Raw genomic sequence first — 24,083 nt, forward strand, 5'->3', positions numbered from 1 at the left:
CAGGATGGTAAATGTAAAAAATTGTCTTCTTTGTAACCTGCACTACTGTCATGGTAAAAACTGAAGTTTTTTTTTTGTCCACCGTAGGATCTAAGGAGTTTGGTGTGGTTTTTTCTCTTGTGGCAACGTCAAGGTAACTTTTTCATCAAGATCAGAAGTGGCGAACCATTTCATCATGATCAACAATAGAAGAACATTCTGGCATCGGGCAAAGTACAAATAGTGCTGAAAGCCAATTCATCCTCCAATGGATCACCCGCCACCAAGAATCAGTTGACTACTTGCAAGCATAATCCACATAGAGATGCCAATGATCCGTTGACTACTTGCAAGCATAATCCACATAGGGATGCCAATGATCCCACTCAAGGTACTTTGAAATGACTGTGGATGATATTGGTACATGGAGGTTCGGTCCGGAAGGCAGGCTTTTGCTGAAATGGTGATAGAAGATGAGTGGTCTTTTGGAACCGGTGAGCGGTTGGGGGGTAAGAAAGTTCATGTCCAAGGCTTGCCCAAGTTTCAACCATGGGATCAAGAAAACCTGCACTAGAGATAAAGAGATATTGTTCGCAAGTATGTTGAGCTCAGAGCAAAGCTGAAAGTGGCAGGTCCCGAGTCGCCCATTTTTGTTGTACCTAGCTAATCACACACACACAAAAAAAACCCGGAAAGGGGAAACATCACACACAAGGGAATGTTTTTCGCCATTCCTGATGTTTGTCCCGTGTTCGATAGGATGCACTTAGAGTCGTTATGTACTAGTGAGAGGATCAGAGGATGATGGTTAGGTAGTGCGGGTTGGGTTCTTTCTTTTCGACACCGGCTTGGTAATTAAGAAGCCTAGTATTTGTGGTTGTAGCAGGCCTAGAAATAGCGTTAATTAGGACTGTAATTTATCATGCATATCTTATTTCTTTGATTGTCTATTTCTCTTGTACGAATCATCAAATGGTCATCTAAAAAAAATCATCAAATGGTAAAAGAAAATGAATAAGCATATTTCAAAAGAGAGGCAAGTATGCATGTCATACCTTACACCGAACCAAGAAATATTGCATATGAAGATCTCTATATTTGGAAGGAGTGAACATTAAATCTTTAGAAAATGGTTTTGTCAATTCTCATTCGACCGAAAATTAAGTTAGAGCTCATTTCATTCAGGAGTGTCAGATTTGTATCACGATTCATAAGCCCTAAGAGTTGCAAATAGGGTTGCAACTGATTTTGCAGTTGTAAGTGAAGTTGCAACCAAGAATTTTTAGTCGCAATTGCGGTTGCAACTGAGATTTTTCCGTTACGAGAGGATTGCAACTGAGAATTTTAAGTTGCAAGTGAGGCTGCAAAAAATTATCGAGGCATACAAAACATTCAGTTGGTAAAAATTGTTAATGTAGTGTAAAATTGTGGAGATGACATCACACTCGACTGGAATGAGAATTAGCCACAGCCTTAGAAGCATAGTTTAAACAGCACACTAAGCCATTTAGTGGAAACACGCGAAAAAAAGCTATAGCGCCACTAATTCGCTGCTATAGTATGCTATTTAAGGGTATTCGACCCGCTAGTATCCTTAGCGGCATGATGAAGAAAACGCTATAGCTCGCTATTTAAAACCTTGGATATATAGATGGGAAAAAAATTAAACTCGTTATGGCTACCATATATATGTAGACAAATTTACCCTTGCACAATTGATGGTTAGGATCTAATTATTCCCCTACCCTTGCACAATCGATAGTTAGGATCTACTTATTCTCCCACCCTTGGGAGGGTAGGCGAGAGCGCCTTAAAAACTCTCCCAATCTTCTAAAAACCTTTAGCAGCTCTCGACACGTACGATGAAAAAATCTCCGGCTGAGCAAACATTTTTCTTCTCTTAATTGATTTGGTAGAACACCTACCGTTTACCCTAAAAAAATGCTAATCTCTACTACTTAAAAAGACTAAAGTGGTTCCTTATTCTGCCATCACAATACGTTTTGGTCGTCCTTGGTCGTTCGCTCCGTTTGGTCGTCCTCGTCGCGTCCCACTGGTTTTCTTCCATTCGTTTTTTTATCTGCCTGCGAAACCAACCCGGGAAAAACCTAGCGATCTCTCCCTCCTCTCTTCTCGACCCACGCCGGTAGCGGCCTCCCTGCCGCTCTCCCTCTCTGCCCTCCCTCCTGCGCCTGCGCCGATGAAGGCTGCCGCCGCGTCCTCCGACTTCCTCTCCCAAGTCTCCTCTCTCAACTCCCGCCTCGCATCTCGGAGGTCCTCGCCTGGAGGGCGTCATCACAGCCATCGCCCGCCTCCCCCATCTGTGCCATTGTCCGCCTCCCAAACTTCCGGTGGGTGTGCGGCCGGGGCGGCGGGAGGGAGCTGCTCCCCTGTGCGCTCGCCAAGGCCGCCACCGCCCGCGACTACTTTGCCACGCTCCGCATCACCACCACCAATTGGTTGGGGACGGACGAAAGTGGGGCAGAGCCGCCGCGGATTCGCCTCGTGGCGGGGACGGGACTGCTCACTTGGGCGCTCGCCAAGGCCGTCGACGGCGGGCATCACATGTGGACTAGATCCGTCAGTCTGAGTTCATCCTATTGTGTTTTATATGTTCTGCATTCAAATAGTGTCCATGTCTAATTTTTCATGTCTACGCTCATGACTGAATTCATAGGCGGATGATTCAGTGTCCGTGAACCTTTTGCAAGGCAGACTGGTAGGGCTATATCATCCGTACATTCAGTTACCGTAAGGGTTTGATCTTTACTTTCAGTTCATGAATCATTCTCATTATCATGCTGAGGAACAAAGTGTAAGATGTTTTCCCAGAACTTCATAGCCATGCTGATATGCTGATATGGTAGAAACTTATACAGATTTGTCTTCCTTCTACTCCAATTAGTTTAATGAACTTGACAATACTTTTTTTAATCCTTAGTCCCTGATCATAACTTGTTTAAATTTTGAATAGGTGGATCACTCTTGCAGTCTCAAGATTCTTATGAAGGTTTAAATCTCTTAATCTATTCTCAGTTGCATCTTTATGTACCTACTATTAATTTACCTCAAGATATCTATGAAGATTATATACAAATCCCAGCCTTCCTGTGTGGTCTAGAGGGTGTTGTAAGACCTCTTGATAGAATTAATTTACCAATTTTATGTTTTATTTATACCTAACTTAGGTTGTATTCCGCGATCTTGGATATTTTGTAGCGTAATCCAACCTGAGGTATCATACATAGCACTTTGACTTTTTTATTTCTCTCAAATGTCTTTGGCTATATATAAAATGAGGCACACTCTATTTAAATCATCAAAGCATCATGTACAGAGAATAAATAAATAAATAAATAGAGCCTGTTAGTTTCAAATGAGGCTGCACTATAAATAAGTAATCTGTAGCTGCTTGGAGCAATGCTGTAATATATCTCATTTTTTTTTTCGAGAAAACGCAAAAAGCCTTTGCGTTTCATTGCATTGAAAAGAAGGAGAGCATAAGTTCAACAGTTACAACCCGCGGAAGGGGCAGAACAGGGGACAAGCAAAAACAAAAACAAGCAAAAAATCAATGTACATCCCAGGTGCTCGGCAAGACGACGCGCAGGCCTCGTGCTCCAGCTCTTGCCCAGGTGCTTGCTTCATCACGGATCTTGGTGACCACACCAGGGACGGAGGGGTTGCGCCGTCGAAGACGCAGCCATTGCGTTCCTTCCAGATCATCCACGGAATGAGCAGCGTCATTGAGGCGAGACCTTTGCGCAGGGTTTTGGGTGTGGTTTTCCTAGCTTGGAGCCACCAGGAGAGCAAGGAGTCATCCTGGGCAGGTGGTCTACAGGTGGCGCGAAGCCAGGAGAGGATGTCAACCCACACCTGACGAGCGAAGCTGCAGCCGATGAAGAGGTGCTGTATAGTTTCCATCTCCTGGTCGCAGAGCAAGCACTTAGCATGGTGCGGGAGACCTCGTCGTTGCAGACGCTCGGCCGTCCAGCATCTATCCAGGTGTGCCAACCAATGGAAGAATTTGACACTGTGAGGTGCCCAAGTCTTCCAGGTAAGCTGCCAGGCATCACAGAGCAGGGATCCATGAAAGGTGGCTCTGTAACAGGAACTTGCCGAGTAGGATCCGTTGCTGGTCCACTTCCACACCATGGTGTCGGCCTGGTCAGAAAGCTGGACGTGCTCGAGTCTCCTCCAGAGCAACAGATAGTCGCCGATTTCCTCGATACCCAGGGTGCCGTGTATGTCCCGAACCCATTGGCGGTTTTGCAGGCCCTAAGCAACGGTAGTGGCGCGCCTCCGGCGCTTGGGGATGCAGGCGTAAAGGCGCGGCATGATCTCGCTGACAGACCTGCCGTCGATCCAGCGGTCCTCCCAAAACCGCGTCGAGTGTCCATCGCCGAGGGATATGGTTGTGGAGGCGAAGAAGAGGGCACGCTCCTCGGCAGAGAACTGCAGGTCGAGCCCATGCCATGCTTTCGACGTGTCGGTGCGGCTGAACCAGAGCCACCTCAGGCGCAACGCGAGGCCGGCTTTGGCCATGTTCTGGACGCCGAGACCGCCAAATTGGATGGGCCGGCAAACCCTGTTCCAATTGACATGGCAGCTGCCACCGTTAGCTTCTTTGCGTCCAGCCCATAGGAAGCCCCTCTGGATCTTCTCAATTTGCTTGATGATCTTCTTTGGTGGCGCGTAAACAAGGAGCTGGTGAATGGGGATGGCGCATAGCACCGCCTTGACCAGCTTCAGCCTACCAGCCTTGTCCATGAGGTGCGCCTTCCAAGTTGGGAGACGTGCGGCGATGCGGTCCACGAGGGGTTGAAGCTGCGCGCATGTCGGTCTCCTAATCGTCAAGGGGATGCCCAGGTAAGACATAGGCATAGTTGTCAAGGGGCAGCCCAGGCCGGTGGTGACCACGGCGGTGTCCTCGTCTGTGCCGTTGATAAGGGCAGCGAAGCTGTTGCCATAGTTGACCAGGAGGCCGGAGGCGCGTCCAAACAGCAGTAGGATCTCCTTGATGGCGGCTATGTCATCGCACGAAGGGTGGCAGAAGAGGACGACGTCGTCGGCGTAGAGAGAAATCCCGGGGATGCGGCGGCGGGGGTGCAAGTCCTTGAGGATGCCCACTTCGGTGGCGCGCCTAAAGAGCCGGCTCAGCACGTCGACGGCCAACACGAACAGCTGCGGGGAGAGGGGGTCTCCCTGTCTCAAGCCACGGCGGTGCCATATGGGAGGGCCAGGCTCGCCATTGATGAGCACCCTGGTGCTTGCCGAGCTGAGGAGGAGGGCGAGCCGGTCCGAGAATCTGTCGGGGAAGCCGTACCGGCGCAGCACCTCGAAGAGGAAAGGCCATGAGACGGAGTCGAAGGCGCGGGCGAGGTCCGGCTTTAGCGGCACACGGGGCTCGCGCAGGCTGGTGAAGGAGGCGAGCAGATTGCCCGACGAGGACGAAGTTGTCGTGTAAGCTGCGGCCGGAGATGAAGGCATTCGATTCTTGCCGACCGGAGTGTCGAGCTTGGGGGCGAGGCGGAGCGAGAGCGTTTTGGCGAAGAGTTTTGCCACAAGGTGAATCAAGCCGATCGGCTCGTACTCGCTCATCGTCGCAGCATCCGGTTTCTTGGGCAGCGAGTTAGAAGCGCCTGGTTGAGCTTGTGAAAGCCGCGGCCACGGAGGGCATAGAGCTGGTCAAACGCCTGGATGATGTCGTTCTTGACGATACCCCAACAAGCGCGCAGGAATTCGGCCGTGAAACCGTCTGGCCCTGGGGCTTTCCGTGCCGGTAGGCGCTTGATGGCGCCCCAGATTTCCTCCTCCGTGAAGGGAGCGTCCAGGTCCTGCAGATCCGCGGAGGGATCGATGAGCTGCTGCAACTCGAGGGCGACATCCCGCGCACTCTCAGTACCGAGCATGGCGTCAAAATGCGCGAACGCGGCTTCGGCCATGTCTTTGTGATCTGTGAGGACGTGGCCATCAACGAGGACACTGTAGATCATGTTCTTCTGCCGGCGATAGCAGCAATGCTGATGAAAGAAGGCAGAGTTGGCCTCTCCATCTTTGAGCGTGGCAAGGCGGGAGCGTTGCCTGGCGATGGTGCGGTCGAGGGAGGCGAGGCCAAGGTAGGAGACCCGGAGGTTTTGGTGCAGCCATCTCTCCAAGGGCGATAGAGGCCGATCTTCCCTGGCTTTGTCAAGTTTCTCAATCACCTCACGGCAAATGGCCATGTTGTGCCGCACGCTTCCCACCGTGCGTGCGCTCCAGCTTGTCAGCGCCCTCGCAGTGGCTTGAATCCTCAACCAAAGGCGGTGGAAGGGGTCCATGGCATTGACGGAGTGCCAAGCCGTGGTGACCACATCATGGAATCCATCTTGGCGGAGCCAAAATTCCTCGAAGCGGAAGCGTCGGTGAGCGGCCGGCGAGGGAGAGCAGTCGAGCACCAAGGGACTATGGTCGGAGAGGACAGAGGCAAGACAACGTAGGTGACATTCGCCAATCATGTCCTCCCAGTCCGAGGTGCAGAGGGCTCTGTCAAGAAGCACCAGGGTTGGTGGGTCTTGGCCGTTGGTCCAGGTGTATCGACGGCCGTTGAGATAGATCTCCTTCAGGGCTAAGTCGTTGATGCATCGGCGAAACTTTCCCATGAGCCGCCGATTAAGACTGTTGTTATTCTTGTCCTCGTCCCTGTAGATAAGATTGAAATCGCCGCAAAGAAGCCAGGGTCCGATGCAGGTGGTGCGGATATGCCGCAACTCGCTAAGGAATTCAACCTTGTCCGCATCATCTTGGGGGCCGTAGACAACGGTGATCCACCGGGGTGCGGACTCGGCCATCGTGACCTTGGCCGTGAGAGCGTTGGTGGTGAACAATGGGTCCGTGACACGCACGTCCCTGCTCTTCCAAGCCAGCAGGATTCCTCCACGTGTGCCCTCGGCCGGGAGATAAGTATAGTCGTCAAACTCGGATCCAAGCGTCTCGAGCACAATGTACGAGTGAATGATTTCCATTTTCGTTTCTTGGAGACATACAATGGACGCGCCCGAGGAGAGAATGAGGGAACGGATAGCGGTGCGGCGTGCCCGGGCGTTGAGGCCGCGCACGTTCCAGATGGCGATCTTGAGATTCCTATGCATTAGGCACGAGATCGACGGTGTGCTGGTCCTGAAGATCGGCGGGGAGCTCTCTGTTCACCAAGGCAGCAATGGCGGCGATCACGTGGCGAGGGAGAGGCGCGGCAAAGATGCTGTCATAGGCGCGCATCTCCGCGGCGGTGATCACCTGGTCGACGCCGATGATGCCGATGGTGCGAAGGACCCGGACCCGGGCGCGTCGCTCGGCGGTAGGTGGTGCTACTCGTTGCGGTTGCCTTGGCGGCACACTTGGCGGAGCGGCCACGTCGCGGAGAGAAGGACGGAGCGTGGCGGCGAGGGCGCCGTCCGGGACAGGGCAGAGATGCGGAGATGTCCTTGGTGGCGGCTTTGAGGAAATCCCCAAGGGTCCGGGCCTGCGGGGCGGGGGACGCCGTCCGCTTCTTCCTGCGACGGATGGTGATCGGCGGCGACGCGAAGCGGCCGGCGGAGCGGATGGTGGTAGGCGGGAGCGGTTCCGGGCCGCAAGCGCCGAGGTGGGCTCGGGCGTGGCGGGCTGGGCCTTATCCGCCGAGGTGGGCTCGGGCGTGGCGGGCTGGGCTTCGGGGTCGGCCCGGGTGGGACGGGAAGGAGGAGGAGTTGGCGCCAAGCTGCGCATGTGGTTGGCCTCGTCCTCTTCGGCGACGCCCTCGCGAGCGGGTCCCGGGGTAGCAGCAGCACAGGGTGGTGCGGACGAGGTTTGCCCCGACAGGAGATCTGCCTCGGGCGCAGCGCGTGGGGTAGCTGGCTACGAATCAGGGACCTCGCTGCATCAAAACCGCTTTGCATGCTTTGCTCCTTGGATGCTTCTGGGGAGCCAGGCTCGGGATCAACAGCCACTGGCTCCGGGGGTGACGACGCGGGGTCGTGGTCCACGTTGCCACGTTGGCCTCTTGACCAGAGAAGCTGCCAAAGAGGACCAAGGCTAGGGCCCCGTTTGCAGGAGCAGACACAGCGCCGGTCGGGGCCGAAACAGAGCAAGAGCCAGCTGCAGTTTGGACAGGCGTGGCCTGTGGCGATTGGCGTGGAGCGTCTGGAGACGTTGTGTCTGCAGAGGCGGGGCCCGCGTCTCCACTTTGAACAGCTTTCTGACGCCAGACAAGCTTTCCCTTTCTCTTTTTGGCGTGGCGACGACGGCGGCGGTGGGCTCCACGGTGCCCAGGCCAAGGCGCCATGGATCGGTCCGTGCAGGCAGGGAGCTTCCCAGGCGGCGCGCCACGGCGGTGGCCGGCGGCGGCGCCCCATGCGGCGTCGAGAGCCAGCCCGTCTGCGCGTTGGTGATGGCCAGGGGCGGGCCAGGAGAGTGCGTCCATGGCGAGGCCGTCCGCGCGTCCGCCGGCGGCGGGAGAGTTGGGGCGGCGGCGCTTCCTGGTACGCCGACAAGGCGGGCGGCGTTCTTGGGCAGCGGGAGGTTGTCCGCCACGATCCTGGTTGGTCTGGTCACCCTGCCCACGACGGTGGTCGCCATCACGAGCATCGGGTGGTGGCGCACGGTCGGCTTCGTAGCGGACGATGTCGATGGAGATGGGATAGAGGAGCCGCTTGATGGAGGGAGCTTGGGAGGCATGGCGAGCGGGGGTGACCTCCACCACTTCCAAGATGGCATGGCGGCGGATGGAGGCGGGGTCGCAGGTGCGGGCGTCGAGCCGGAAGACCGCCATGTCGGCCCTGGTGCGAGTGCTGGGATGCAAGCGCTCGATCCAGCAGCTGGGGTTGAGGAGGTGCTCGGCCGTGGACAAGTTCCAGGCTTGGGGCGGGATCCCGCGGAGCTCCAGCTCCACCTTGTAGTCGAACGAACCCAGGTCAGCATGGGCGAGCTTGCACCACGGCCTCAAGGAGAGCGTGAAGCCGTAACCAGCGCCGCCAAGGAAGTGGTCGCCGGAAAGACGGTCCTTCAGCTCCATGGACCGGAAGATGAGCAGGAAATCCTCTGGGTGGTGGAGGTGGACGGAGAAGTCGCCGGGCCGGAGCTCGAACTGCTCATAGATCGCAGTGGCAACCTCCTCCGCGGTGACCATGGGGCGCGTGCCCGTGATGGTGGCGACGACGGCGCGACGGAGGACGTCCTCAGCCTGCTCAACCTCGACAGACCGCGAGACGATGACGCGCGCCGGACCCTGGGGATCGACGGCGGGTCTTGTCCGGGTCGGCGTAGGAGCGGGCAGAGAGGGCCTGGGCGCGGCGGCCGCGAGCGGGACCATGGTGGTCAGCGCGTGCGAACGCGCCGTTGCCCCGGTGTTGCCGTGTCGCAGCTCGCATTGACGTGACGCATGGCCAGAGACGAAGCAGAGCCTGCAGCGCACATCGCCGGTGCAGTCGCGGACGCGGTGGTGAGGTGACAGACAGCGGAAGCAGAGGCCTCCTTCTTCCTCAGGGGTGGGGCTGCGCGGGCGAGTGATACGTCTCCAACGTATCGATAATTTCTTGTGTTCCATGCCACATTATTGATGTTATCTACATGTTTTATGCACACTTTATGCCATATTCGTGCATTTTCTGGAACTAACCTATTAACAAGATGCCGAAGTGCCGATTCTTTGTTTTCTGCTGTTTTTGGTTTCGAAATCCTAGTAAAGAAATATTCTCGGAATTGGACGAAATAAAAGCCCGGAGGCCTATTTTCTCACGAAGCTTCCGGAAGTCCGAAGGAGAGACGAAGAGGGGCCACGGGGCGCCAAACCCTAGGGCGGCGCGGCCCCCCCTTGGCCGCGCCGGCCGTGGTGTGGGCCCCCTGTGCCGCCTCTTGACCTGCCCTTCCGCCTACAAATAGCCTCCGTGACGAAACCCCCGGTACCGAGAGCCACGATACGGAAAACATTACTGAGACGCCGTCGCCGCCGATCCCATCTCGGGGGATCCCGGAGATCGCCTCCGGCACCCTGCCGGAGAGGGGAATCATCTCCCGGAGGACTCTACACCGCCATGGTCGCCTCCGGAGTGATGAGTGAGTAGTCTACCCCTGGACTATGGGTCCATAGCAGTAGCTAGATGGTTGTCTTCTCCCCATTGTGCTATCATTGTCGGATCTTGTGAGCTGCCTATCATGATCAAGATCATCTATATGTAATTCTATATGTTGCGTTTGTTGGGATCCGATGAATAGAGAATACTTGTTATGTTGATTATCAAAGTTATGCTTATGTGTTGTTTATGATCTTGCATGCTCTCCGTTATTAGTAGATGCTCCGGCCAAGTAGATGCTTTTAACTCCAAGAGGGAGTACTTATGCTCGATAGTGGGTTCATGCCCGCATTGACACCAGGACGAGTGACGAGAAAGTTCTAAGGTTGTGTTGTCTCTGTTGCCACTAGGGATAAAACATTGATGCTATGTCTAAGGATGTAGTTGTTGATTACATTACGCACCATACTTAATGCAATTGTCCGTTGCTTTGCAACTTAATACTGGAGGGGGTTCGGATGATAACTCTGAAGGTGGACTTTTTAGGCATAGATGCGGTTGGATGGCGGTCTATGTACTTTGTCGTAATGCCCAATTAAATCTCACTATACTCATCATAATATGTATGTGCATGGTCATGCTCTCTTTATTTGTCAATTGCCCAACTGTAATTTGTTCACCCAACATGCTGTTCGTCTTATGGGAGAGACACCTCTAGTGAACTGTGGACCCCGGTCCAATTCTCTTTACTTGAAATACAATCTACTTGCAATACTTGTTCTACTCGTTTTCTCGCAAACAATCATATTCCACACAATACGGTTAATCCTTTGTTACAGCAAGCCGGTGAGATTGACAACCTCACCTGTTTCGTTGGGGCAAAGTAGTTTGGTTGTGTTGTGCGGGTTCCACGTTGGCGCCGGAATCTCCGGTGTTGCGCCGCACTACATCTCGCCGCCATCAACCTTCAACGTGCTTCTTGGCTCCTCCTGGTTCGATAAACCTTGGTTTCTTTCCGAGGGAAAACTTGCTGCTGTGCTCATCATACCTTCCTCTTGGGGTTGCCCAACGAACGTGTGAAATACACGCCATCAAGCATATTTTCACGGCGCCGTTGCCGGGGAGATCAAGACACGCTGCAAGGGAGTCTCCACTTCTCAATCTCTTTACTTTGTTTTTGTCTTGCTTAGTTTTATTTACTACTTTGTTTGCTGCACTTATATCAAAATACAAAAAAATTAGTTACTTGTTTTACTTCACTTAATATCATGCATGTTTTTATTACACTAGTTTGGCATAATGTACAAGAGTGAGCTTCTTATTCTATTTCCTGATTTAAAACATGGATTGTTTGATGCGAAAATTAAAAAACCTATGGAATCTTATTTGCATGCTGGTAGTAATATTAGTATGAACGCTTTGAACACCATTGTTGATAATAATGTAGAAAGTTCTAAGCTTGGGGAAGCTGGTTTTCATGATCTTTTTAGTTCCCCAAGCATTGAGGAGAAAATTTCCTTTGATGATACTTTGCCTCCTATTTATGATAATAATAATAATGGTCTTTTGGTGCCACCTACTATGGAGAGTAAATTTTGTTGTGATTATACTATGCCTCCTACACTTGATGAGAATAATAATGATAGCTACTTTGTTGAATTTGCTCCCACTACAACTAATAAAATTGATTATGCTTATGTGGAGAGTAATAATTTTATGCATGAGACTCATGATAAGAATGCTTTATGTGATAGTTATATTGTTGAGTTTGCTCATGTTGCTACTGAAAGTTATTATGAGAGAGGAAAATATGGTTGTGGAAATTTTCATGTTACTAAAACACCTCTCTATGTGCTGAAATTTTTGAAGCTATACTTGTTTTATCTTCCTATGCTTGTTACTTTGCTCCTCATGAACTTGTTTATTTACAAGATTCCTATGCATAGGAAGCATGTTAGACTTAAATATGTTTTGAATTTGCCTCTTGATACTCTCTTTTGCTTCAAATACTATTTCTTGCGAGTGCATCATTAAAACTGCTGAGCCCATCTTAATGGCTAAAAAGAAAGAACTTCTTGGGAGATAACCCATGTGTTATTTTGCTACAGTACTTTGTTTTTATTTTGTGTCTTGGAAGTTGTTTACTACTGTAGCAACCTCTACTTATCTTAGTTTTGTGTTTAGTTGTGCCAAGTTAAGCCGTTGATAGAAAAGTAAGTACTAGATTTGGATTACTGCGCAGCTCCAGATTTCTTTGCTGTCACGAATCTGAGCCCACTGCCCTGCAGGAAGCTCAGAAAATTATGCCAATTTACGTGCATGATCCTCAGATATGTACGCAACTTTCATTCAATTTGAGCATTTTCATTTGAGCAAGTCTGGTGCCATTTTAAAATTCGTCAATACGAACTGTTCTGTTTTGATAGATTCTGCCTTTTATTTCGCATTGCCTCTTTCGCTATGTTGGATGAATTTCTTTGATCCACTAATGTCCAGTAGCATTATGCAATGTCCAGAAGTGTTAAGAATGATTGTGTCACCTCTGAATATGTCAATTTATATTGTGCACTAACCCTCTAATGAGTTGTTTCGAGTTTGGTGTGGAGGAAGTTTTCAAGGATCAAGAGAGGAGTATGATGCAACATGATCAAGGAGAGTGAAAAGCTCTAAGCTTGGGGATGCACCCGGTGGTTCACCCCTGCATATATCAAGAAGACTCAAGCGTCTAAGCTTGGGGATGCCCAAGGCATCCCCTTCTTCATCAACAAATTATCAGGTTCCTCCCCTGAAACTACATTTTTATTCGGCCACATCTTATGTGCTTTTTCTTGGAGCGTCGTTTTGTTTTAGTTTTTGTTTTGTTTGAATAAAATGGATCCTAGCATTCACTTTATGGGAGAGATACACACTCCGCTGTAGCATATGGACAAATATGTCCTTGGTTTCTACTCATAGTATTCATGGCGAAGTTTCTCCTTCGTTAAATTGTTATATGGTTGGAATTGGAAAATGATACATGTAGTAATTGCTATAAATGTTTTGGGTAATGTGATACTTGGCAATTGTTGTGCTCATGTTTAAGCTCTTGCATCATATGCTTTGCACCCATTAATGAAGAAATACATAGAGCATGCTAAAATTTGGTTTGCATATTTGGTTTCTCTAAGGTCTAGATAATTTCTAGTTTTGAGTTTGAACAACAAGGAAGACGGTATAGAGTATTATAATGCTTTCAATATGTCTTTTATGTGAGTTTTGCTGTACTAGTTCATCCTTGTGTTTGCCTCAAATAACCTTGCTAGCCTAAACCTTGTATCGAGAGGGAATACTTCTCATGCATCCAAAATACTTGAGCCAACCACTATGCCATTTGTGTCCACCATACCTACCTACTACATGGTATTTTCCAGCCATTCCAAAGTAAATTGCTTGAGTGCTACCTTTAAAATTCCATCATTCACCTTTGCAATATATAGCTCATGGGACAAATAGCTTAAAAACTATTGTGATATTGAATATGTAATTATGCACTTTATCTCTTATCAAGTTGCTTGTTGTGCGATAACCATGTTTACTGGGAACGCCATCAACTCGTTGTTGAATTTCATGTGAGTTGCTATGCATGTTCGTCTTGTCCGAAGTAAGGGCGATCTACACTGAGTTGAATGGTTTGAGCATGCATATTGTGAGAGAAGAACATTGGGCCGCTAACTAAAGCCATGTTCCATGGTGGAAGTTTCAGTTTTGGACAAACATCCTCAAATCTCTAATGAGAAAAGAATTAATTGTTGTTGAATGCTTAAAGCATTAAAAGAGGAGTCCATTATCTGTTGTCTATGTTGTCCCGGTATGGATGTCTAAGTTGAGAATAATCAAAAGCGAGAAATCCAAATGCGAGCTTTCTCCTTAGACCTTTGTACAGGCGGCATAGAGGTACCCCTTTGTGATACTTGGTTAAAGCATATGTATTGCGGTGATAATCCAGGTAGTCCAAGCTAATTAGGACAAGGTGCGAGCACTATTAGTACACTATGCATGAGGCTTGCAACTTATAAGATATAATTTACATGATGCATATGCTTTATTACTACCGTTGACAAAATTGTTTCATGTTTTCAAAATCAAAGCTCTAGCACAAATATAGCAATCGATGCTTTTCCTCTATGAGGACCATTCTTTTACTTTCAATGTTGAGTCAGTTCACCTATTTCTCTCCACCTCAAGAAGCAAACACTTGTGTGAACTGTGCATTGATTCTTACATACTTGCTTATTGCACTTATTATGTTACTCTATGTTGACAATATCCATGAGATATACATGTTACAAGTTGAAAGCAACCGCTGAAACTTAATCTTCTTTTGTGTTGCTTCAATACCTTTACTTTGAATTATTGCTTTATGAGTTAACTCTTATGCAAGACTTATTGATGCTTGTCTTGAAATGCTATTCATGAAAAGTCTTTGCTTTATGATTCACTTGTTTACTCATGTCATACACATTGTTTTGATCGCTGCATTCACTACATATGCTTTACAAATAGTATGATCAAGTTTATGATGGCATGTCACTCCAGAAATTATCTTTGTTATCGTTTTACCTGCTCGGGACGAGCGAGAACTAAGCTTAGGGATGCTGATACGTCTCCAACGTATCGATAATTTCTTGTGTTCCATGCCACATTATTGATGTTATCTACATGTTTTATGCACACTTTATGCCATATTCGTGCATTTTCTGGAACTAACCTATTAACAAGATGCCGAAGTGCCGATTCTGTTGTTTCGCTGTTTTTGGTTTCAGAAATCCTAGTAAAGAAATATTCTCGGAATTGGACGAAATAAAAGCCCGGAGGCCTATTTTCTCACGAAGCTTCCGAAGTCCGAAGGAGAGACGAAGAGGGGCCACAGGGGCGCCAAACCCTAGGCGGCGCGGCCCCCCTTAGCCGCGCCGGCCTGTGGTGTGGGCCCCCGTGCCGCCTCTTGACCTGCCCTTCCGCCTACAAATAGCCTCCGTGACGAAACCCCCGGTACCGAGAGCCACGATACGGAAAACATTACCGAGACGCCGTCGCCGCCGATCCCATCTCGGGGGATCCCGGAGATCGCCTCCGGCACCCTGCCGGAGAGGGGAATCATCTCCCGGAGGACTCTACACCGCCATGGTCGCCTCCGGAGTGATGAGTGAGTAGTCTACCCCTGGACTATGGGTCCATAGCGGTAGCTAGATGGTTGTCTTCTCCCCATTGTGCTATCATTGTCGGATCTTGTGAGCTGCCTATCATGATCAAGATCATCTATATGTAATTCTATATGTTGCGTTTGTTGGGATCCGATGAATAGAGAATACTTGTTATGTTGATTATCAAAGTTATGCTTATGTGTTGTTTATGATCTTGCATGCTCTCCGTTATTAGTAGATGCTCCGGCCAAGTAGATGCTTTTAACTCCAAGAGGGAGTACTTATGCTCGATAGTGGGTTCATGCCCGCATTGACACTGGGACGATGATAGAAAGTTCTAAGGTTGTGTTGTGCTTGTTGCCACTAGGGATAAAACATTGATGCTATGTCTAAGGATGTAGTTGTTGATTACATTACGCACCATACTTAATGCAATTGTCTGTTGCTTTGCAACTTAATACCTGGAGGGGTTCGGATGATAACCCGAAGGTGGACTTTTTAGGCATAGATGCAGTTGGATGGCGGTCTATGTACTTTGTCGTAATGCCCAATTAAATCTCACTATACTCATCATAATATGTATGTGCATGGTCATGCTCTCTTTATTTGTCAATTGCCCAACTGTAATTTGTTCACCCAACATGCTGTTCGTCTTATGGGAGAGACACCTCTAGTGAACTGTGGACCCCGGTCCAATTCTCTTTACTCGAAATACAATCTACTGCAATACTTGTTCTACTGTTTTCTCTCGCAAACAATCATATTCCACACAATACGGTTAATCCTTTGTTACAGACAAGCCGGTGAGATTGACAACCTCACCGTTTCGTTGGGGCAAAGTAGTTTGGTTGTGTTGTGCAGGTTCCACGTTGGCGCCGAATCTCCGGTGTTGCGCCGCACTACATCTCGCCGCCATCAACCTTCAACGTGCTTCTTGGCTCCTCCTGGTTCGATAAACCTTGGTTTCTTTCTGAGGGAAAACTTGCTGCTGTGCTCATCATACCTTCCTCTTGGGGTTGCCCAACGAACGTGTGAAATACACGCCATCAGCGAGACGCGGCGAGGGCGCGGGGTCGCGGCGGGGGCGGCGCTGCCGGTGGCGTCGCCGGGGGTGTTGGAACCCGTCGGCGTCGACCTGGGCGCCGTCGCGCACGCGGTGGACCTCCGAGCGCGGGCCGAGCCGGGCCTGCGCAGAGACGCGAGCCGCAGGTCCAGCGGCCGGCGGCGGGGGCGGCGGCGGCGCGAGGGGGCCGGACGGAGCGCGGCGCGGGTGTGGGGACGCGCTGCTCGCGACGTCGCAGTAGGAGCGCGTCGAGGAGCCGGAGTCGCTGCCGGAGTCCAGCCAGCGGCTAGCGCCGGAGCCGGAGGGCACGTCGGAGGTCGTCATGGCGGGGCGGGGGACGCCGGCGGGGCTCAACGGAGGAGGAGGGGGCGCGGCGAGGCTAGGTTAGGCGCGGGGAGAGGGGAGCGGAGGGGAGCGGAGCGGAGCCATCTTTCGACCCATTAGCTGTCATTTGACTTCCTTGCTCTTGCTACTACTGACTTTCGTATATTGACTTTCGTATATCGTTCAAACTGACATTTATATCTGGTATGTTTCTCATACACGTGGCTGCAATGAGGACATGGTTCCAATTGTATGTACTCCCTCCGATCCGAAAAATATGTCGGAAGTCTGGTACATATTCATTTTACAATTAAGACCTTACAGACTCTGTTAGCTGGTTAGCCATCACACGTGCACAGAGGCTTTTCCCAGACACATGCATGCGAGAGCAACACTGAAGTGCGGGTTGAATCAGAGTAAAAGACAGGGAGATTTGTACAAAATGAACAGTCCGACATTTTTTTAGGATCAGAGGGAGTACATATTTATCCTTAATTAATATCTTAGTTTGTCTAAGTGATCTTAATATGTGGAAAGTCACAAAGAGAAATGTCACAGTTGAACTTTGGGATCTTGGAGGGCAAGGGAAACTCCAAACTATGTGGGAGTGCTACTGTCGTGGAGTTTCTGCCATTCTGTAAGTTCTCATATTTTTTAGAGATCTCATATTTTACATATTAACTGAACAAATAAATTTGTGATAATATGATTTTTGTGGCAAGTGGTAACATGCAATAAATAACATCCGAAGTTAAATGCATTTTTCTGTTACATATAACCAAAAGATAAATCCTCTGATAATAGTGCATGACCTGATCAAGTATGCTGGGAAGAGATAGTAGAGTATGCAAATACTAATGACATGATTTGCCTGAGTTGACTCTTTAGCTCACATTGACTACTCGTTTGGCATTACCATATTCAAGTGACATTTTTCTCTACTACTTAAAAAGACTAAAGTGGTTCCTTATTCTGCCATCACAATACGTTTTGGTCGTCCTTGGTCGTTCGCTCCGTTTGGTCGTCCTCGTCGCGTCCCACTGGTTTTCTTCCATTCGTTTTTTTTCTGCTCTGCGAAACCAACCCGGGAAAAACCTAGCGATCTCTCCCTCCTCTCTTCTCGACCCACGCCGGTAGCGGCCTCCCTGCCGCTCTCCTCTCTCGCCCTCCCTCCCGCGCCTGCGCCGATGAAGGCTGCCGCCGCGTCCTCCGACTTCCTCTCCCAAGTCTCCTCTCTCAACTCCCGCCTCGCATCTCGGAGGTCCTCGCCTGGAGGGCGTCATCACAGCCATCGCCCGCCTCCCCCATCTGTGCCATTGTCCGCCTCCCAAACTTCCGGTGGGTGTGCGGCCGGGGCGGCGGGAGGGAGCTGCTCCCCGTGCGCTCGCCAAGGCCGCCACCGCCCGCGACTACTTTGCCACGCTCCGCATCACCACCACCAATTGGTTGGGGACGGACGAAAGTGGGGCAGAGCCGCCGCGGATTCGCCTCGTGGCGGGGACGGGACTGCTCACTTGGGCGCTCGCCAAGGCCGTCGACGGCGGGCATCACATGTGGACTAGATCCGTCAGTCTGAGTTCATCCTATTGTGTTTTATATGTTCTGCATTCAAATAGTGTCCATGTCTAATTTTTCATGTCTACGCTCATGACTGAATTCATAGGCGGATGATTCAGTGTCCGTGAACCTTTTGCAAGGCAGACTGGTAGGGCTATATCATCCGTACATTCAGTTACCGTAAGGGTTTGATCTTTACTTTCAGTTCATGAATCATTCTCATTATCATGCTGAGGAACAAAGTGTAAGATGTTTTCCCAGAACTTCATAGCCATGCTGATATGCTGATATGGTAGAAACTTATACAGATTTGTCTTCCTTCTACTCCAATTAGTTTAATGAACTTGACAATACTTTTTTTAATCCTTAGTCCCTGATCATAACTTGTTTAAATTTTGAATAGGTGGATCACTCTTGCAGTCTCAAGATTCTTATGAAGGTTTAAATCTCTTAATCTATTCTCAGTTGCATCTTTATGTACCTACTATTAATTTACCTCAAGATATCTATGAAGATTATATACAAATCCCAGCCTTCCTGTGTGGTCTAGAGGGTGTTGTAAGACCTCTTGATAGAATTAATTTACCAATTTTATGTTTTATTTATACCTAACTTAGGTTGTATTCCACGATCTTGGATATTTTGTAGCGTAATCCAACCTGAGGTATCATACATAGCACTTTGACTTTTTTATTTCTCTCAAATGTCTTTGGCTATATATAAAATGAGGCACACTCTATTTAAATCATCAAAGCATCATGTACAGAGAATAAATAAATAAATAAATAGAGCCTGTTAGTTTCAAATGAGGCTGCACTATAAATAAGTAATCTGTAGCTGCTTGGAGCAATGCTGTAATATATCTCATTTGACTTCCTTGCTCTTGCTACTACTGACTTTCGTATATTGACTTTCGTATATCGTTCAAACTGACATTTATATCTGGTATGTTTCTCATACACGTGGCTGCAATGAGGACATGGTTCCAATTGTATGTACTCCCTCCGATCCGAAAAATATGTCGGAAGTCTGGTACATTTTCATTTTACAATTAAGACCTTACAAACTCTGTTAGCTGGTTAGCCATCACACGTGCACAGAGGCTTTTCCCAGACACATGCATGCGAGAGCAACACTGAAGTGCGGGTTGAATCAGAGTAAAAGACAGGGAGATTTGTACAAAATGAACAGTCCGATATTTTTTAGGATCAGAGGGAGTACATATTTATCCTTAATTAATATCTTAGTTTGTCTAAGTGATCTTAATATGTGGAAAGTCACAAAGAGAAATGTCACAGTTGAACTTTGGGATCTTGGAGGGCAAGGGAAACTCCAAACTATGTGGGAGTGCTACTGTCGTGGAGTTTCTGCCATTCTGTAAGTTCTCATATTTTTTAGAGATCTCATATTTTACATATTAACTGAACAAATAAATTTGTGATAATATGATTTTTGTGGCAAGTGGTAACATGCAATAAATAACATCCGAAGTTAAATGCATTTTTCTGTTACATATAACCAAAAGATAAATCCTCTGATAATAGTGCATGACCTGATCAAGTATGCTGGGAAGAGATAGTAGAGTATGCAAATACTAATGACATGATATGCCTGAGTTGACTCTTTAGCTCACATTGACTACTCGTTTGGCATTACCATATTCAAGTGACATTTTCTTTTTAAATTATACTGCCACATATGACACAGTTGCTCAAACGAATTCCCACGTCTGAATAGCACAATTGTTGAAAAACTGATGCTCTCTCCCATGATTAAAGGAAAGTTGGGTGTTTCCATCTAGAATAACTGAAACACTTTTGATGTTCCATTGTTAAAGGAAACACCCATAGGAGAGCAATGGTCAGCCTCATTGTGGGTTAACCGTTAAGCTATTTGTCTTCTCGCTCTGAACCTGTGTCTGCCTTTTTATCATGTAGCTTGAGGGGGAACTTAATCTGACACTTTAGATCTGTTCAGTTATATGTGATCGAGATACTAATCAAGAACACAAATATATACATCAACTGCTGACAACGCGTTGAAATTAGAGAGAATAGGATATCGTGGATGGCTTGCAAAACGGCTGAACCATGATATGATTGGTGTTCATAAGTACATCGATCAACATCAACAAGAAGTTAGGCATGCATTATTACATTTTGTAGGTGGGGATGCCACACTTTTCTTCTTCTTTAATATCTAACCAACTGTCTTCATATGTAAATCTTCCTTACAGTGATTAATCCTTAGAGACAAAAATTTCCATGCCTGTAATGTATGTACTACATATGTTTTTAGGAAATAGTTATTGTCAACTCAATTCTCCGAGTGTGGTAAATTCTTTGTGGAAACCATGGTGTGAATCAGTTTCTTAATAGTTAATTCGAGGCTCCAAGTGATGGAGAGTTGTATGCTGAGGAAGTAGAATGAAACCTTGATCTGACTGAAATTTATGCATAGTGTATTTAATAAATCTTAGGTCTTAAATGCCTTTGAGAGTATGCAACCTATAATTATTTGATGGGTCTACCATTGGCTGAGAAGCATTATGTGATTTTAATTTGGTTTAGTTAGTTGCCTGGAGCATCTGTTTTATTTGTGGACTTGCTCCGCCCTGGTGTTTGATCAATGACTAAAAGGTATATATAGGAATTAGCCCGTTTGAGATACATGGGATATTTTGAAGTTGCATTCGTGTTATTTCAGTTTTATAAACATGGATATTTTGAAGTTTCATTTGTATTATTTCAGTTTTATAATAGTTGGTTAAGTTTTTGGATGTATACATTAGTGTGATGTTTCTTGCATGTAGCCGGTGGAGCTACCGTCATAGTGGTGACATGGAGGGTGAGTGGTTGGTAAAGTGTTGAATATTGTATTTTTGGTTATCAAGGAGTGACATGTTTGATTCGAGCTGCTCGAGAAGGGCCTCATTATGTGATTGGGGTGTTAATTGTAATTTCGGATGATATTACACACATATTTTTGTTATGGTTATGTCAATGTACACTTTTTTCACCGGCAATTGTGTGTTTCTTGATTCCTTGGTTTCATAAAAGGAAAGATATGCTAGGGTTATTTAAAATTGTTGCATGAGACTTAGTAGCATCATAAAAAATATAAAAAATAATAATTTGACTAACTTATGATTAAAGGGACATTCGTTCTTGGTGTCTTTATAGACGGTCACAATTTAAAGAGGATAAATTATGGGATGAGCTCTACAATTTAACTCATAGATACAATTTAAATTATATGGTTGCAATGTATTTGGCATGTTAGACGTGCATCTTCACTCAGCCTCAACCTAAATGTGCATGTGTTATGGTTATCCTCTTTTGGAGCGGTCAAGGAATAGCTATCTAAAAAAATTAGCATCCGCACCATTGGCCAGTTGATGGAGTTTTTTTACACCTGCCATTATCGAATGTTTGCAAAACCCCTTTTATATGTTTGATACAGAAGGCTACGATTAAGGGTTATCTCCGAATATTTATGAATATCATAGTGTTGTTTGGACTAATCAGGAAATAAGTATTCTTTTAGTTATACCTAACGGCCCAGAACACATGTGTGGGACTTAGCGCGGAAGAGTAACAAAAAGATCTAGAACTTGAAACCAAACAGATGCATAACAATAATGTTTCTTATTGCGTCCGGTATTATCACATGGTAGTACATTATGATATCCCTGATTTATTTTAAAGTTTTATATTGAGTTATAAATTATATATGTGCACTGAAAAATGAAATTTAAAGACCCGTTGCAACGCACGGGCATTTGTACTAGTGTAGTATAAAATTGTGGAGATGACATCACTCGACTTGAATGAGAATTAGCCACAACTTTAAAAGAAGAAAAAAAAATTCAAACTCGTTATGGTTACCATATACTATGTAGACAAATTTACCCTTGCACAATCCACACTTAGGATCTAATTATTCTCCTACCCTCGAGACGGTAATAAGCCAGATCACCTTAATAAATCTCCCGATCTTCTAAAAACCTTTAGCAGCTCTCGACACGTACGATGGAAAATACTCCGGCTGAGCAAACTCGAGCTCTTGCACTTTGCAATCTAGGCTTGGTGCTGTGTTCTCGAGCTGCGGAAGATCGATCTGCAGGTCCAGCGTCTTGGCGAAGAATTCAGTGAGCGCAATCTCGTATCCTGGCATCTTCGCGTACCCTGGAAAGTAGTTAATGTCGATGAGGTAGTAGCGGCCGCTCTCTCCCCGGATCATGTCGAAGTTGAAGAGGTTCAGCCCAAGCGCACGTCTTAGCCCGCGCGCGACCTCCTCGACAAAGCCAGCCGTGGGGGACATCGTCGTCGTATCAGCGTCGCCGGCGTCCTCAGGGGGCGGCAGGCTGGAGACGTTGGCGAAAGGGACGAGGTCGTCGGCCAGGAGGAGGCGCTCCGCCCGCACGTCCGGCAGGCTGCGCCGCCTGACGCAGGTGGCGCCGTCGCCCATCACGTACACCTTGAAAAGCACGCCGCCGTGGTTGACGAACTCCTGGAGCATGACAGGAAGCTGGAGGCCGCGGAGCCCCTCGCGGCGGTACACGAGCGACATGGCGTGGGAGGCCGCGCTGCCGTCGACGGCCAGCGGCTTGGCAATGAGCGGGAAGCGGAGCCCGGCGGCCGCGAGCATCAGGTCCGGCTCCGCGAGAGCGGCGGCGTCGCGGACGGCCACCTGGCGCGGGACGCCCACTCCGGGGACGCCGAGGCCGGGGACGACGTCGAGCATGGACGCGCGGTCGAGGAGGCGGTCGATGGCGGTGGGAGGGTCGAGGACGGGGACGGAGGGGTGCAGCGCCGAGAAGGCCTCGAGCTGCGCGCGCCACGGCCGGTCGTAGAGCTTGTGGACGATGAGGTGGAAGGGCCCCTGGTCGGCGAGCGGGCGCGAGGCGTCGATGGCGACCAGGCGCATGCCGCGCTCGGCCGCCAGGGCGACGAGGGGCGGCTGGATGACGCTGCCCACCTTGCTGGGCTGCAGAGCGTAGCCGATGGTGTAGGCATGATCAGGCGACTGCTCCGCGGGCGCCATGATCAACAGATTCTTAGCTTAGCTTAGCTTGCCTTGGCTGCTGAATGTGTGTGTTTGTGAGTGTGCGCTAGTGCCGCGCGGCCATGTATTTTTATACTAGCTCATCGGCGTGCATGGCAATGGCAGCACACCACGATTGTTCCTACAGTACTTTTGGTCGTTGAGGAAAGACCGAGAGTTGGGCTGCTTCAACCACCACACGGCACTATGTGATGTTTGTCTGGTTACTCACGTGTGTGTACGTATAAATGCGCGTTTACGTTGTCTGCTTAAACAATGTCAACTTTCTAAATATAAGATCAATAGGCATCTGATTCACTCATAATTTATTCAAGCCGTGGCTATAAGAAAAGTTAAATTGGTTGTAAGTGGGAGCAAAAACAACTGGTTTTTAGTTTGAATTTTTTTGCATATAATTCCAAGCATTTACTCCTAAATTTCGAAAATGGACAAGGTTTAATCTAGCCATCGTATTTCATGGCAAATGCAGCAATGAAAGTTTTGAAATCTAGTTATAAAAATAGCTATGGGTCAGTATAAAGGTGTGGGCCAACACTAAAAATTAGGGAATGGATGAAAAAACCGTGACAAAAGCCCTGTGTAACCGCGTTGTGATGAAACAATGCAAGCGGTTCCACTAGCTTCCAAGCTTAATTTCAACAAGGAGTGGTCTGGCTGGCGCAAACATGGGCCACTCTTTGGACCGACCATGCATTTTCGTTAATTAAGCATCAGCATCAACTTCTCATTCCATGAGCGCCTTTACTTGGATATATTCTTCTTCTAAAGATTCCATTATACTCATATATTATATGCGGCGGTGTTACCATATTACCCGATCTTGTCTTGCTGCTTTAATTTAGTCGGCGATTCAATTTATTCAGCAGGTTCTACGGAAATGAGAGAAGT

The 24,083-nt window shown here is 48.2% G+C and overlaps 1 protein-coding gene across 1 annotated transcript; it reads right to left on the bottom strand.

Annotated features, from left to right (window-relative positions):
- Window positions 1-1,648: 1,648 nt before the first annotated feature.
- On the bottom strand, window positions 1,649-23,217 carry LOC124657926 (inositol-tetrakisphosphate 1-kinase 4-like). Its single transcript, XM_047196398.1, has 2 exons — window positions 22,186-23,217; window positions 1,649-1,867 (listed from the first exon to the last, which is right to left on the bottom strand). Exons 1-2 carry the CDS (start codon window positions 23,172-23,174, stop codon window positions 1,810-1,812), a joined length of 1,047 nt encoding a protein of 348 aa, XP_047052354.1. The 5' UTR covers window positions 23,175-23,217; the 3' UTR covers window positions 1,649-1,809.
- Between the last annotated feature and the right edge of the window lie 866 nt (window positions 23,218-24,083).

The sequence above is a fragment of the Lolium rigidum genome, chromosome 5 (assembly GCF_022539505.1).
Source record: "Lolium rigidum isolate FL_2022 chromosome 5, APGP_CSIRO_Lrig_0.1, whole genome shotgun sequence".
Classification (NCBI taxonomy): domain Eukaryota; kingdom Viridiplantae; phylum Streptophyta; class Magnoliopsida; order Poales; family Poaceae; genus Lolium; species Lolium rigidum.

What these genes read in the sequence shown, in the direction of transcription:
- LOC124657926 (XM_047196398.1), bottom strand. Translation starts at nt 23,174, where the DNA reads ATGGCGCCCGCGGAGCAGTCGCCTGATCATGCCTACACCATCGGCTAC. An exon ending in TGCAAAGTGCAAGAGCTCGA is followed by an intron (nt 1,868 to 22,185) that starts GTTTGCTCAGCC and finishes GAGAAGAAAAAT; the next exon opens with GTTTGCTCAGCCGGAGATTT.